Consider the following 16,100-nt stretch of genomic DNA (forward strand, 5'->3'; position numbering starts at 1 on the left):
AATAGAAGCTGACGTGATTACCGACTATGCGAACTAATTAAGAAACCTATCTCTCAATGCACGCGAAACAGATTTAAACGATGTACCACGCGATATACTTGCGCGAGCAAGTCCCTCGATTTGCACAGTTCTATTAATTCCCTCGCATACGGAATACTGTAAACTATATACACAGTGCGATGTACATGAGTAACGGTAATTTCACTCTTCCTTGCTTTCGTTCACGCTGTTCCGCGTTCCTTTTCATGTTATGGAACGATGTCATGGATAATAACAAATTTTATATACATACACATATAAAAAGAGATTGAAAAAATTGCATCGCAATAAATTTTTTTCATTACTAATTATATTTCCACATTAAACTATTAATAAAAAAAGGACAATAAATCTTTAAATTAAATTAATTATGATCAAATCAAATCATTTCATCAGTTGATATGATTAGCATGAAATCAAAAAGATTGCAATTAAAGATCGACATGTGGAATGTTAATAACAATCGATAGCTGGAATACATTGTAAAATATAGTAATTTTAGTTTCTATTGCATGGATAGAAAAATGATACACAAATTGCGACGCTGGAGACTATTGTTTAATCATCTATACCACCAATTTTCTTGAAATACTTTCCATCGCGTAAAGCGTATTGGTAATAAACACATTAGAAAATCGTTGGTTCGGTAATAGATATAAACTTTTGACGGAAAACGGAACTTATCACATACCTTTCACGTTATCCCTATACTACAAAATCTACTCCCTTTAACAAATGTACTAGCACTCACGCTACACACAGTTTGTTTGTCACGAAAATCGATCACACATTTTCCTACGTTCGTCGCGATTATCAAAAGCGGACCGATCAACTGAACTCGAATCACAGTCTGACCAATGTGGCGTTTTACACGATCTAAAGTCGCCAGCTAAAATATAATTGAACATCGCATTCACTGAGCTTGTTGCGTGTGATGTTCGACTAAATATTTTGATATGATACCTTGTTGAGATTTCGCGTCACATTGGGCAAACGCTGATTCAAGTGTGTCTGAGAACTTCACGAGTCCAACCACTTGTTTTTCAACCTGCCTGCCGCTATCCTCCGAATGCAGAAAATCTATGACCGTCCGAACCGATTCAGGACAGACTCGCGTTCGTTGTCTGCCTGCACTTGACCGGCAACGTTTCAACTTATGAGATCGCCACTCTTACGTAACATCTCCAGATGCATCTCGTACTCGCGGGCCTTGAGTCTCAGCGAGGCGATACTGTTGGTTCTCCTGTCGATGTCCGGGAGTCCGACGCTACCCGTAGGCGAGCTCTGCGGCGAGGTGGCTGTCGGCGGCGGCGGGGGCGGTGGTGCCACCGGGGGATGCGACAGAGCGATCGCAGATGCAGGTGGCGGGGGCGGGGGTGGCGAGTCGCGCACCAGCTTCGGCCGCTGCGCCGCCGATATGTTCGCCAGTAAATTTTGGAAGGAGGCGGCGGACGTGTACGGCAGGGGCATCCCGTGCGGCAGCAGCGGTGGCGGTGCCCGATGAAAGGGATGAGCGTAACTACCGGGGAGGACCGGGCCGTGACCCAGCGGCGGATAGCGAAAGACGTCGAAGGGCTTCCTGTGAGGGAAATTGGCCAGGTGCGTGAAGGGGTTCGGCAAGGTCGGCGCCACGACCGCCGACGGTGGTGGGTACGGAGTGTACGGATGCGCCTGGGGCCCGACCTTCTCCTGTTTGCGCCACTTGGCCCGCCGGTTCTGGAACCAGACCTGGAACACATGATGAACGAGCGGTCTGATTAGGCGCCGTGTCGTTCGTGGAAGGCTCTTGGGCCGCCGCGATAACAGCGGAGCCCGGAAGAATTCCGTTCGCGACCTTCGAAATCCTTCGCATTACGCAAACGCGGCGTAGTTCGATATTTTGAATAATAATCAGTAGCATTAACAGCCAGTTGCATCACATCTGCGTCATTTGATCGTAATAAAATGAATATTCAGCGACTTTTTTTAATCAAACTTTTTCTCGCAGAAAAAAATTTAATTTAATGCCGTTTGAATATAATATTCAATCAGAGCCACTATCACTTTTTAATAATAAATTTATATTTAAGTTATATTGTAATAGTTGATAATATTTTATGTAATAATTCTTTTTAGGTTTTCGTAATTATTGTAAAGAATAAATAGTAGAAGTAAAGACTTAGATTCCATTTAAAAGTTTCAGGAAAATCGTTCGTTCGATTCCGGATAGAAAGGTAATCGATAGGTACTTTCTTCCTTGGAAGTTGTTGATCCGCGAGAGTTTGAATTCCGGTTACAGTGACGCATTCTCCCCCTTTTCAGGAAGGTAGAGAGCAGCGTATTATTACTGTTGATGCTCTAAGGAAACCGAACATTGCTACAAGGCAGAGCTCTCTGCTGGTCTGCGTTTCCCTCCTACCTTCCTCTCTTTTTCCCCTTCTCTCATCTGTTTCTACCTGAATTTTACGTTTCTCCTCGAAAATTAACAAAATATCGGCTGTCGTAAAACCGTTAGGTTAGCGATCCCTTGGCCCACTTTTCGTTTCTGGCAATTCGAGATACTCGGAATCAGTATTGCTGCGTGTCAAAATTTGCAATGTATGAATATATTTTTATAAATAAAGCATATTGTGAGAATGTGATACAAACATATAAAACATTATTAATAACACTGTGCTAAAATACAAGAGCCTCGTAGTTTTATGACTATCGTACAAGTAATGCAGTGACTTCTCATATTTTTTGCTATTTTGTAAAAAGGAGAAATTAAAGTTTTATAGCTAAAACTATTATGCACGATAATTTATATGTATAGTTTTTTTTGCAGCATAAATTTATTATAAATAATCTATTTCTTAAATGAATTTTCTTTAAATTTTTAGTTTTTACTTGCTTTTATTTTAAATTTTAGTCTTCTGTTTATAAACTTCGTTGTTTAATACATAGCAATATATTTTATTACTTATTGTTAGTTCATAAATTTATTTTATTAACTCCTTCACTACAGAATTATGTCTGAATTTAATTTATTATTATTGTCTACTATTAAGGTTATTAAGGCTAATTTTGGAGCACAATTTCTCAGACATTCACTTTTGATTATGTTGCGAAAACAATTACTACAAATTGTAAAACAATTATAAAAACTGTTACATCATCTGACAGAAGACATTTTCTTCAAGTTTACATTTTTAATGTAAGCTATTTAAAGTGTTATTCTCAGCTTTTGTTTAAGAAATATCTAAATACAAGGTATATCAGTATTGGTGATCTTTTTCTCTTAATAGTGTACCAAATATAACATATAGTAATAATATTCATACGATTACTAAACGGCTACTGAATGATTACAAAATATTTAGTAACTGTTACATTAACCAAACGTTTAATAAAATTTATTGAAATTATTTCGCCGAAGCTTAATAACTACAATTATCTAGATCTAGGCTTGATTATTATTACTAAACTGTGTTTTCAGTGCACATGAAATGTTTTTGCAATTCTACTGGTCCCAGTTATGAAATATGTAACAATATCGTTCTGTTTTATAACTTAAATGCTCTTCGAACAAATCAGGATTTAATGCCGACGTAAAATCCACCGGAGATTGAATTCTAATACTTGTAAATAGAAATTGGACAACGAACGCGAATAGCCGTTCGTGATGTGCGTCCACCGTGTTCCAGCGCATTCCATTCCATTCCATTCCAACGCGAGGCTTCCTCGAAGAGACCCGGAGCTCTAATCAGTTCAACGGAAGTCCTCTCCTCCTCGCTCCTTCATCATTCCGTGTCCCTCTTCTCTCTTTTCCCCTTTTCCGTCGCTTTTTCATGCCTTTACCGTCCTATCGCTGGTTGGTTGTTGGGTCGATTTTATGTCGTGCGCGTCCCGACCGAACGCAAATAACGTATCGCCGATTTCGTTTTAATATCACGTCGCGTAAGGGAAACAAAAAAAAAAAAGAAAGAGAACAGGAGCAGACTCGTGTCTCGTGACTGATCGCAATGACAAGCGGCTAAGGACAACAACAATTCAACTTATCCAATCTTACCGCGCGCGAGCACCTGCTGTGATTCCGGATTTTTGTATCATCGCGTTTCCGCAAAGTAAAGAACGGCCCGCGAAATTCCAAGCGCGCGGCTCGTTACGTCGATTGTTCGAGTAGAACTTTTCGAGAAGCGGCCGTCTAACCTGATAGCTATCCGGAGTCTTTTATCGTTTCCGGCGAGGGAGATGATTCATGTTACCGCGCTTCAGAAGCGCGACTCTCGAGATACTACTTCCAGCGAGAATTCTCGTCAGGTAATCGTGTGAACGGTTCTCCCATCTTGTGCAAAGTTCTTTTCCTCGCTCCCTGACTGCCATTTCAACGACTTCTGGATTGAATTTCAATTTCGTTATGAATTCGTTCGTGAATTAGTTCTTCTAAAACTATTCATATTTTGTTATCTATTCGCCTTCTGGCCAGGTACTTCTTGTAACGACGTTAATCACTTCTAAAGACATATACGCATACATACAAGTCAAAAGTATAAAATGAATAAATGTCATTGATAGTAGGTGATTTTTGCCAAACCAATCTTCTACATGAATTGTTTTCAGTGTATTTATATTACTTTTATATTTATCGTTCATTATTTTTTTTTTTCAATGTTCCGACTTTCACGCCGAAGAGTGGCACGTTGAAGGAACATGAATGATGGTAAAATGATGTTTCTCCTCTTCATTCTCTTCGCTGGCTATAAGGTCGCGTAATAGACGAGACCTTACACGGCTCGCTTGTTTTTCCCACTTACGCGGAGAGATTCGCCTCATTTTCCATCGGCGACGTGTTGAATAGAACGCGGTTGCGCGTCCCACATTGCCGCGCAGCTCCGGCTCTCGGCAGCATCACGGATTTGGGAATCAAAAGTACCGCCGGGTGATGTAGACACTCCCAATACGGTTCGTCACGGTGCGGCCTCGTCATCGCGCGGACGAGGATAGACGTACGCCCGGATGACTTTGCGATTTGACGATCGGTCTCGATCATTGGCTTACCACCGGCGCGGCGTCGGCGACTGCGTTCCATGAGAGATCTGTGGCTCCCATTTTGGTAGCTCGCTAATCGAGAAAATGATTTTGATCAACCTGAGATTTCGATCTGATATTCGGGTCTGAAATCGCTTGCGCGATCATTTTTCGCTTTAAGGAAATAGGCGCTAGAAAATAGTAGGATTATTTGAGGAACTGATGATAGCTATCTCAAATATAACTGAACAAATTTTAGACCTTGTCTTCATTTAGTGGTTTTATCAAGTTTTAAAATCACGTGTATTGATATTCCAAAAATCATTGCTACACGTTATTATAATATCACTATGGTACCAATAAAATATCGTTATTTTTTTTTCTTCCGAGATATTAAAGCTTATTTTTAGAAATGCTCTCTATAATTATATTACACCTAATTGTATTATACATGTATATGTGTATAGTTAATAGATTTTAACGATTCCAACTAAACATGTGCTCCCAGCAATATCATTTAAATCAATCATTCTGCCAGGGAGCGAATCGCACGGAGCGATTAAGCGCGAGATTTACGATTGCGCAATAATCGATTACAATCCCCATATTTATATTTCGATTTTTGTTGCTCCTCGAGGAGGAGGCATCCAAGCCGAATGTGCGCGTTCCGCGTGTACCGTATCCACCCGCCTCGGAATCTCGCCTAGACATACGGGAGATTAGAGCCTCCCGGCATCGTTAGGGTAGAGTGAGGAGAAGAGGGGGTCGCGGGTGCCAGGACCCCCCACAGCGAACAGGATTGCCCCCAGCAGGGCGCTAAACATCTCCGGCTCTCCGCTTTTAAAACAAAACGTAACCACATCGCCGCCGGAACCTACTCGTTTCGTGCTTAATCGTGCCGCATTAATTACACGAACGCCGAGTACGTTCGTTTCTTCTGCTCTTCCCCGCACTTCAATCTTTCCCTCTCTTCCCCTCACTCGCCGACGAAGAAGATTTCCCCGCGCGTTCGACACATGTATAGATACTTTCTCGGATGAATCTTTGAACCCTTTCAGGCCGGCACTTATAATCGCCTTTGTGATTGAAGAACTCTACTTGAAAACAACCTTGAGAGAGATATGATACGATTTAATAAATAGAACCAGCGGGTTAATTTTATACTTGTTACGTCATATTTGTTGCAATTTAATTATCAAGTGCTGTTTATTTCGAGACATTCTGGAACTTTGTTTCGTGATTCAATAATTGAGAAGAGTATTTTGAATATTGTAACATTTTTCGAAAGATAACTTGAAGAGAAAATTTATTACTTACGTGAAAAAAATGGTTTAGAGTTCAAAATTTTTTAAATATTAAGAATTATAAAACTTTTTTTTATATGTAATAAGATTAAACTGCAATAATTTCTGAAGAAATTATTTAAATTGTTACTTTAACAATAATTAAATAATTCACAAAAACGATTAAATTTTGCTATTAGTAATATACATTTACATAGATATAATCAGATTGAAATAAACCACATTCATCAAGATTTAAGTAACAATGTTTTTTTTACAAAATTTATTTAATCTTAATCAAATTGATTAATCATTATTTTGTTGTTAATATTTTGATGCTAATAAACTCGCGAAATAAAATAAACGTAATAACAACCGTTAACTAAAATAGTATGATATAAGAAAAAATAAATCCAATGTATTTCGATGTCTCTTTATGTTACATATATCAAGATTACGACACATATGCACATACAGAGTTAATTTGTACACGCAACATTAATCTCCGCGTTTGTTCATTTGGCGATGCGACGCGACGCAATACACACGATCGCTGCTGTATCATTTGCGCTCTAAAATTTGAGTCAGTAAACAGCAGCGAAAGCTGCTTCATGTGTCATTACGTTATTATTTCTCGAGACGCGCGATTGCGTCAAGCATCAGGAGAAAACATGATTTTTTACACGCTTGTTAAAAAACAATATTCGCTGTTATATAACGAATTCCTACAATTCATAATGAATAACGATTTGTAAGCGTTTCGAAGGTGATAGAGCTTAATCAAAGCAAATACTTTGTATGATTTAAAACATTGATCTAAACCGTGATATTATATTAGTGTTTTAAACTTTATTCGCCGATTTTAATGTCTTTAATTTTTGTGTGAGAATATTGAAAAAACACAAATGCAAAAATAGTTGAATCTCAAGTTATATTTAATAGAAAGCTGATGTAAATCTGTCTTTTACTAACAATTGAATTGAAACAGGAACAGAGAAAGAACATTAATTAATGTAATTGCATCAACAATTGTGCTGCTATTCTTCGTATCGATGTGAATACCACATTATCTTTTATTTTAATATCACGTAATAGATCTATAAAAATAGATATTATTATAGAATAAATAAGATACGAATATGCATCCAAATAACTTCAAGTTAAAAATATGAAAGCATGTCAGTATAATTAAATATATTATTTCACGGATTTATTGCTTTAAAATAAATGGACTGCAATAAATTGGTGTTATGATATACTCATAATATACTTAATTCTAGAATTTAAAAAGAAGTATTTAAGAGTAAAGTAATTAACAATAAAATCCTGATCTCACACACACAAAGTAAATTTGTGGGATTATTATTTAAATTAAAACATGTGAGTACTTTGATCTAGTCTCAATAAAGAATCATAAATGAATCCAATTAATGTCATATTTGAAATCATATAGTTTTATCAAAATTTTCAACAATTTTACGAGAAGAAAAGAAAACTGAGAGATCAAAGAATTTAAAAGTAAAGAAAATGACAAGCTTGCGAATATAAACACACACGTCAAACGGGTTTATTGTCCACCGAATTTGCCGCGAAATCGATTCGGAGAAATGTGACGTCTCGCGTGTATGTACATCTCGAAAGACATGTCGAACGAAACGCATGATATTTTTATCCGCAATTCCAGTTTTGCTTGCGCAAAAATTTCCGCTCCTAGCAGAAATTTGCGACTCGTGTCGATTATCTCGTCACACTCGGGGAGATCGTAAAAATAATTAATAGCCGACATTGCAACAACTTATAATCACTTTGCCTAATAGCAATTTGTTATTCATGCGAGCGACAGGTTTCATCGACAAACGAGTCTGTAGGAAGGAACGATTCATTATTCATTGAGTTGTGCACAAAACTTGTACGCTCGATTAAAATAGTCGAATGGAAAGTCGAGAATTTATTTGCTCGAAAATTAGCGTTTCTTAGATCAACGCATCGCATAAATATTTTCACGTAAACAAAATGAGCGTTTAATTTTTAGACACACGCGAAACAAATTTTTTTTATGCGATATGAAAACGCTCGATTCGCGATCAAGTGGGCACTTTATTTTAAATTAGCTTGTTTAAAAAGCTCTGATAAAACGCGGCGCGACGCGTTTCTATTTCTGGTGAATCCGCAAACGCGATTAAATTAGCGGTAATCCGCGATTATCCGGTCAGATATTATTTTTAAATCTAATTTATTCTACTATGTATCTAAAATATGTTGACTCTCATGCGTAGTATTCTGATATTTTTAAAATTATTTGTATTTCTTGTTAAATGATAGACTAATCCATTGAAATTCCTCTTTTTATTGATTCTGAGGGAAATTGTAGATTTTTATAATAGTTTTTATATTTTACACAGTTTCTATTTCTTACTTATTTTTGTTTACCGTTTATCGTATATTTTACATACTGCGCCTTATAAATACGGATCGACGTAGTCTTTGAAGTTGCTGCGATAAGACGGTATACTTTATTCTCAAACGATACAGCGCGTGTTTCATGAATTATTAATGGTCGCCGATGATAGGTCATGTATCCTAATTTTTGTGCGCTGATGCGTACGGGCGAAGTTTCGGGCGTCGAAAAAAATCGCACCTCATTCTCCACAACGATGTATTTGTCATGCATATTAATGACGGCTGATGGACAAGAGGCGACTGAATTGCCCGACAACCTAATTTTCGCGCGTTAAGACGAGCGGAGAGAAATTTGTGGCGTTCACTTAAATCGTTCACATTATGCGGCTTATAAATGGGTTCGTAATGTCAATAGATTAATGAATTTATCGGTATTACTACTCTTTAACAAAATTATGTAGCTGGCCTAATTATGCACTTAATTATATAATACCACCAATTGAAACATAAAAATAAGAATCAAATCTCGTCGTTTTAGAACTTAGAGCGGAGTTAATTCGAAAACGTCGAATTTAAAAAATGCAAATGATAAATATTTAATAAAGAGAATTGAAGAAGAATTGAATGTATTTAATATATGTATTTTAGAAGTCTCGTCAGAGTTTTCGTATCTCCTGAGAAGCAGCTGCGCGCTAAAGGGTTAAAGACACCACGATTGAATGAGTGCGCCCGAATTCCGCGAAACGTTTTCGTAAACCAACACGCATAATTTCGTTACCGCCGCACGGGCAATTGACACCTATCGCGATTGAAAAGGGACGCGCAGCTTCGCAGAGCCGGTCATCTCTCGTCGCGCCCGAATGAGAAGAACTCTCGCAAGGTCTCCTCTCGTACAGGTTCAGGGATTCCTGAAAATTATTAACGGCACCGCGCGGAGTTATGGCAGGTGTGTCATACCTCGGGTGGTGCAGTGGTTCTCATCGCGTGCGCATCGTCGCGCCGATAATTCCCTGCCGATCAGTAAATGAGCGATTTGCGGTGAACGGTGACGGATTTGCAAGTATAATGAAAAGTGCTGGGTTAACGTTAAACCGTTGTGCCCTCGCGATGCGGGAGAAAATAACGAGAGGATCATCGTATAGGGGCGCGAGATCGTATGCGTGCCCGGAACCAGCGAGGGATGGAGAGTGAAAGGACGAAGCGAGAAGAAAATACGCGTGGGTTAAAAGAAGAAGGGGAGGGGAGGGAAGGAAAAAAAGTCAGTAAGTAAGTACCGGGAATAAATTAAACTAATTGAGCAAATTAGCCAGCTGTTCACGCAACGATGGCGTACGGACACGCTCTCCTCGGTAAAAAGTCTTCGTCGTCACGCAGAAAAACGTGTATCCATGCGCCCTTTTGAATAAACGAGTAGCACAAGATATGCCCGTGAAAGTCAGGAAAATTGAATAAATCAAAATCGTTATTAACACGGTAATAATATATGTCCAATAATATCGAATACGTTTAAATATTTTACGTTAAGTTAGTATAGATTATTAAACTTGTTAGAAAATCTAATTTCATGGATATTTCCTCCAAGACCTTGTAGAATGAGCTCTTTATGCAATTTTGATGTACAACATTTCAAACATTACTTGACATAACAAGCTACTATTATATGATCAATTTATTAATATGAGAGTTGCGAAATTCACATTAATTTTTCTAGTTATTTTGCTATGTTTTATAAAGAGTTCAAGACTTATAAAACATTATAATACAAATTTATTTACATCTTGATCGCGTTCTATTTGACTGTGATATTTATTGCAGTATATGTTGCGACTTCTTTTTGCATCTCCCGAGTTTTTATAATTCAAGATCGTAATTATACGTTAAAGAATTAAGTGCAACATTATAATGTTTTGATTATCGAATAATTTGCAATAATTAGATGTAATAAAAACAGACAAGAACTGAACATTAATTTAAGGTTTGAATCTAAATTATTCAAATGTATTCATATTACGTGATTACCGATTAAACCTGAGAATAAACATTATTAAAGCTTAATGGCGGATGATGTGAGCGTTTCTAGAGTTGATTAATTGCAAATGTGATTATTCATAATATTATTTATACAATATGCTGCATTACAAGAAGATAATTTTTTATGTCCAGTACGAGATCTATTACTTTCTATTACCAATCACATTTTATATTGTACAATAATTGTGGCTGTCTCTCTTCACGAAATAATTAATGAACAATTGAATAATTAATACTTGTGCTGATTATAATTATAAATAACCAGGCTATTTAAAATTTACTGACGTCAACATTCAGAATTAAATTATCGATAAAAGCTATAATAACGTCAGACTATACTTTTATAGTAATATTATCTATACATATATATATAATATTAGCCATAATATTATCTATATACACATAATTCTTCTTCATGACGCGAGTGTTTCATAAATATTTGATAGATAATTATCCTCAAATCAGAAATGTTTTAATAACAATGAGTAGTAATCGTTTAAATGTTCTAATAGAGAATTGCGTGTCCAATTTTTTTAGTAATAACGGGCGCTTTAAAAAGGGTTGAGTAAATAATTAAAGACTCATGATCGGTGACTTGTATGTTGCTCGAAGGGTATCGCATTTCGCCATACGGGTAGGTAAATTACAGGTGGGGATACGTGACCGCGTGGAGAACTTAAGTAATTCTTAAGTAATTCTTTGCGCGCGCTCGCGGGCTTCAAAACTATTATCCAAACGAAATGTCAGAGGATACGGGATAATTGTTGTTACGCAAGAGACGCGCGATATTTTCGCCTTCGCGTCAAAGAAGACGCTTAACCACATTATTACCGCCAATTATTGCCTCATTTTTCCAGCAAACTTTGACACGCGCAGTTGCTTATTATTAAAATGATTTGGAAGTTATGCCATAATTTGCCAATATATATAATTAGAAATAACTAATCAATTTTAGTTTGACACGCTATTATTTTAATTTAGTTAATGATAGAAAATTATTTGTTATTTATTTGTTCGTTTAAAAAGTATGGTTTAATAGATCTCAACATTTTTCAAATTTAAATAAACTTATAATTTATTTTCGCTTTTATTGTTAATTATTTTTTAATTATCTGTAAGATTTTATATATGAAATAAATCCTGATATCTTATATTACAAAAATTAATTGAAAAGTTAAAAAACACGTGCGCATATAGAAAATAAATATCGTGTACTATGTTGCATATCGGAAGTTTAAATAAATTTACTATGCGTTTAATAACTACGTCGAAAATGAGTCTATAATTTAATAATGTCGCGTTTATTCACTATTTTGTTTTACGCAAAGCAACGTTAGGAGATTCCACTGACCTGTATCCGTGCCTCCGTCAGGCCGATCTTCATGGCGAGCTCCTCCCTAAAAACAAAAAGGAAGGTAATCATTAACACAAGAAAAAGGAACCAAGGCCGCACGTAGCCGCGGGCCTATTTGCGCGTGCGAGTTATTCGATTCTGCTATTGCGATAAACTCGAGTTAACAGAGTGTGAGCTTCGGTGTTCAAGTCAGTTCGGATATTATTATCCAACGAATTCTGAACAATGTTAAACGATAATAATTAATTAATGTTTGCCGTTTTAATGGTTTTCTAATAATCATTAATGTAATATACATCATGCATTAGCTCTTGAATAATTTTATAAAAATTATTAATTTTTTTTCTTGTAGTATTATTATGTTGTCTCATTGTAGTCAATGACTACAATTGTTTTGTTCAAACTTATTTACATTTAATATGCAAAAAGTTCTCACTATATTATTTATTATTTTATAATAGACAGCGTTAATTTCCTTAGAGATAACAACTTTATATGAATCTATCTTTAATTATCTAATTGTTTTATTGTCATTATTATTTTAAAATGTTTGTCTGTCAGTACTGATTATTATTGTTGCGTACGTCCTCAAGAAGCTAAATATAAATTCCACAATACATTAATGAATGACACTTCCTTCTTTCTCTCTCTCTCTCTTTCTCTCTCTTTTTTAGCTTACACAATCAAATGTATATCTAAACGTTTGAGCTAACGTTAACGGAGCAAGTGCACGTAATTGCAACTGTAATTATTATCTCTCTTGTAAGTATGCGATTTATTACTTAGGAACGCGATGTAACGTAACAAAAAAAAGTCACTTAGTTGTCTTTTAGTAACGTCGGGGGGGAATATAGCGGTTACAATCTGACCTCGTATCGCATCCGTGAGAAAATCGCGGAAACCGTTCCACGAAATAGCCAGTCGTGTCTCTCGTAAAAACGCGCGCGTTCATTACCTTAATTAGTTTTGCATCCGCGGCAGATTAGCCGACATAACGACGCACGCTTGGTGGATTAATTGCATTATGTATCTCGCGGCATTATGTGTGATTTTCCGTTGGATTGCTACTTGTTGCACGAGCCGTCGGGGGCTATTAATATCTATTACGAGACGATCAGAATCCACGGCGACCGCGCCGCCGTCGTCGCCGCGTCGTCGCGAGGAGGAGATAGAATCTCGTTTTATATAGGTGACTGCGCTGCCCAACGGGCAGCGCGTATTACGAATATGATTATGCGTGACTAATTAACCGGTTCAGCGCAGCGGTAATGACAAATAATTATTAGCTCATGATATTTTACATAACGTCGATCATGTCATACGCTATATACGCTGGTCGTTTCTTTTCCGCTCGATTGAATTTCGCATCCTTCGCTCGCGGGCGCACGAGATCTGCGTCTCACGTATTATATATCACGTGACACTTTTCCGTAAGTGCATAGGATAGCCTCGCCTAGGTAGAGGTAGTCCCCTCTCCTCCTCTATAATCCAGAAATCTGAACCGACACCACAAATACTGGTGGAGGGCACTGATTAAGAGAGACGTAAGAGAGATACGTGTTCCGTAAATGTCGGAAAATTAATAATATTATTTATAAGTATGAAACCTGTAATCTAAAATCATGATAATTCAGCTATTTATCGCGGGTGCACGGGTGTACGCGTTATAGGAAGTGTCGCCGTTTATCACGCGGTACGTGCGAGAAACGCGTGCGCAGAAGTGTGCGCGGAGATTTTCTTTCTCGGATGGACGCGTATACGTGCCGTATAATCGTGTAATCATAATTACAACGTATTCTTTAAAAGTGTAAAAGAAGGAGGCATTGCGACCAGGTTCGAGGAAACGGGGGAGGGAGAGGGGGGAATTAATAGTCATCGACTTTAATAATTAAATTCCTTTCGGTTGATTTACGTCGGTTTAAGCGATTGCTCGCAGGATGTTTCCAGTGTAAGGATAATAACCTGTATAAATCGCCGCTCGCATGATTTTCACCGCGGAAATTATGCGAACACATTTCCAATTTTTTTTTTCTTTCAACTGAGAACGAGGCAAACCGGAGGCGCGAAGGAATCATTACTAGGAAGCCGGGGGGGGGGGGAGAAAACAGGCGTGAATCACGACGGATCATCGATAATGCGATCCGCGCGTCGAGACTTCATTAATTCCGTAAATATTTGCGATTTTCGCAGCGCGTTGTTGCGACGAATTAAGAAACCGGACGGGCGGCGATCGTACAACACCGGCGGCGGGTAGAAACAGAAATTAAGAAGAAGGAAAGAGGTGAACGTGTGGGGGCAGTGAGACACCCCGCCGGGCGTCTCTCATCTCGCAGGCAAATTGCCCCAGATGTTCCACGAAATCGCGAGGAAATCTCGGTGATTATGCCGCGCACAGAAGCTCTCGCGCGTCCGATCGCCTTCGATCTCGTGTTTAGGCGCATTTCAGCCTTCGGATGGTAGCTCCCGAAATTACAGGGAGCTCCGGGGGTGAGGTTTCCGAAGATTGGACGCGGTCCACAGGATTCGTCCGGCTCCGACGTCGCGTCGATTTTATCATCGTTGCACTCCGTCCGTGAGATTCTTCCGTTGTTCCGCTCGAGCGAGAAGCCACCTTTACAAATTGCATTTTAATCCGATATGACAGGTCTTGTGTTTGTTGAAAGCTGTGTGATTTTGTCAACTAGCGACCGCAAGAAAATAACATTTATCACACACATCGCGTATTTTCTCCTTCAGAGTTCTAATAATTCGCGGTTTAATTCACCAAATTGAATTGATCGAAAGTTCATTCGGCGAGGGTGATGGTTAACAAAATAATCGAACAATGTTTAGCCCCATTGATTAATCGTCCGAAACGATTCTGATCCGTGATACACGCGTATCGGAGCCGGTAATTGCAAAGCGTATTCACGTCGTCAAATCATTTTGATGGCCCGCACACCGGACCTTATTGGAGGAAACGTAACTAGAAGACGCGCGTCCGTATATTGCCGCGGTACTCTCTGATTACCCGTTGTCGTGCGCTAATGACTACTCTGGCGAACATAGTTGCGGACGGTAATTCGTACCTGCTACCAGGCGGCTCGGCTTCGTTTTCAATGAAACGCCGAGTATGAAAGCGCGTACCTATCAGCTGCTTCTCACGAAAAACAGACTTGCGCCGTGAACGATAAAATTACGTGTAGTACCTATGTGATCTCTGTCTTTCTCTCCCCCCTCCCTCTTTCTCCGACCGTCTCTGTATGACTCATAAATACGAACGAATCGGGACTAGTGGTCTAACTACTAGTCAAACTAGATATTTGACCGATGTCCTTGTTATACAGCTATTTTAAGTGACATAAAATTTTATACTTGACTTTTTTTCCGAATGAAATATGAAATGTAGTCATAAAGAAAGAAGAAAAAAAAGAATCACTACAGCGGAACAGTTGGAGATTTTATATGTCAGGCGCTTTCGTAAACTTCCCGCATTGTGTGCCCGCGAGGATGAGGAAAGTATATAGCGGTTTAGATCACTGTTCCGCCTAACGATTCAAATGTTTTATCTATCTTGTAATCTTTGCGTCACTTCTGGCCACTCGAGCGCGATATAATCTTTATAGATATGTGCATTACACGCACGGGTGCGCGAGCGCGGACAAAACGCACACCGTCGAAGAGACGGACGAGGCACAGGCACCTTGGAGCCTGCAAGTAATAATAATTTAGCCTTTCCCTTTCTCTCTCTCTCTCTCTCTCTCTCTCTCTCTCTCTCTCTCTCTCTCTCTCTCTCTCTCTCTCTCTCTTCTTTCTCGAAGTGCGCTCGCCGAGGGGGAAGGGGGAGAACGTCCTTCTGGATTTAATAAGATCACGAAATTTCGCGGTTAGACGGGCGTCCCCTAATTACACCCGCCGTTCACCGAGAGACTCTCAGTTACCCTCGATTCGCATATCATTATTATTACGTGTCCCTCTCCTAACTCTCTCGTCCGCGATGTGTCCTTGCCATGGGAAATGCGCCC

At 38.6% G+C, this 16,100-nt stretch overlaps 1 protein-coding gene across 1 annotated transcript in view; it reads right to left on the reverse strand.

Moving 5' to 3' along the window:
- Window positions 1-336: 336 nt before the first annotated feature.
- LOC105835208 (homeobox protein aristaless) overlaps window positions 337-16,100 on the reverse strand; it is a 136,754-nt gene continuing 120,990 nt past the window's right edge. Inside the window, exons 3-4 of the mRNA XM_036284033.1 lie at window positions 12,094-12,139; window positions 337-1,767 (exon numbers count right to left, since the gene is read on the reverse strand). Of these exons, the coding sequence (XP_036139926.1) occupies window positions 1,189-1,767; window positions 12,094-12,139 (625 nt within the window). The 3' untranslated portion in view covers window positions 337-1,188. The remainder of the gene's footprint in view (window positions 1,768-12,093; window positions 12,140-16,100) is intronic.

This window comes from Monomorium pharaonis, chromosome 3 (genome assembly GCF_013373865.1).
Source record: "Monomorium pharaonis isolate MP-MQ-018 chromosome 3, ASM1337386v2, whole genome shotgun sequence".
NCBI lineage: Eukaryota > Metazoa > Arthropoda > Insecta > Hymenoptera > Formicidae > Monomorium > Monomorium pharaonis.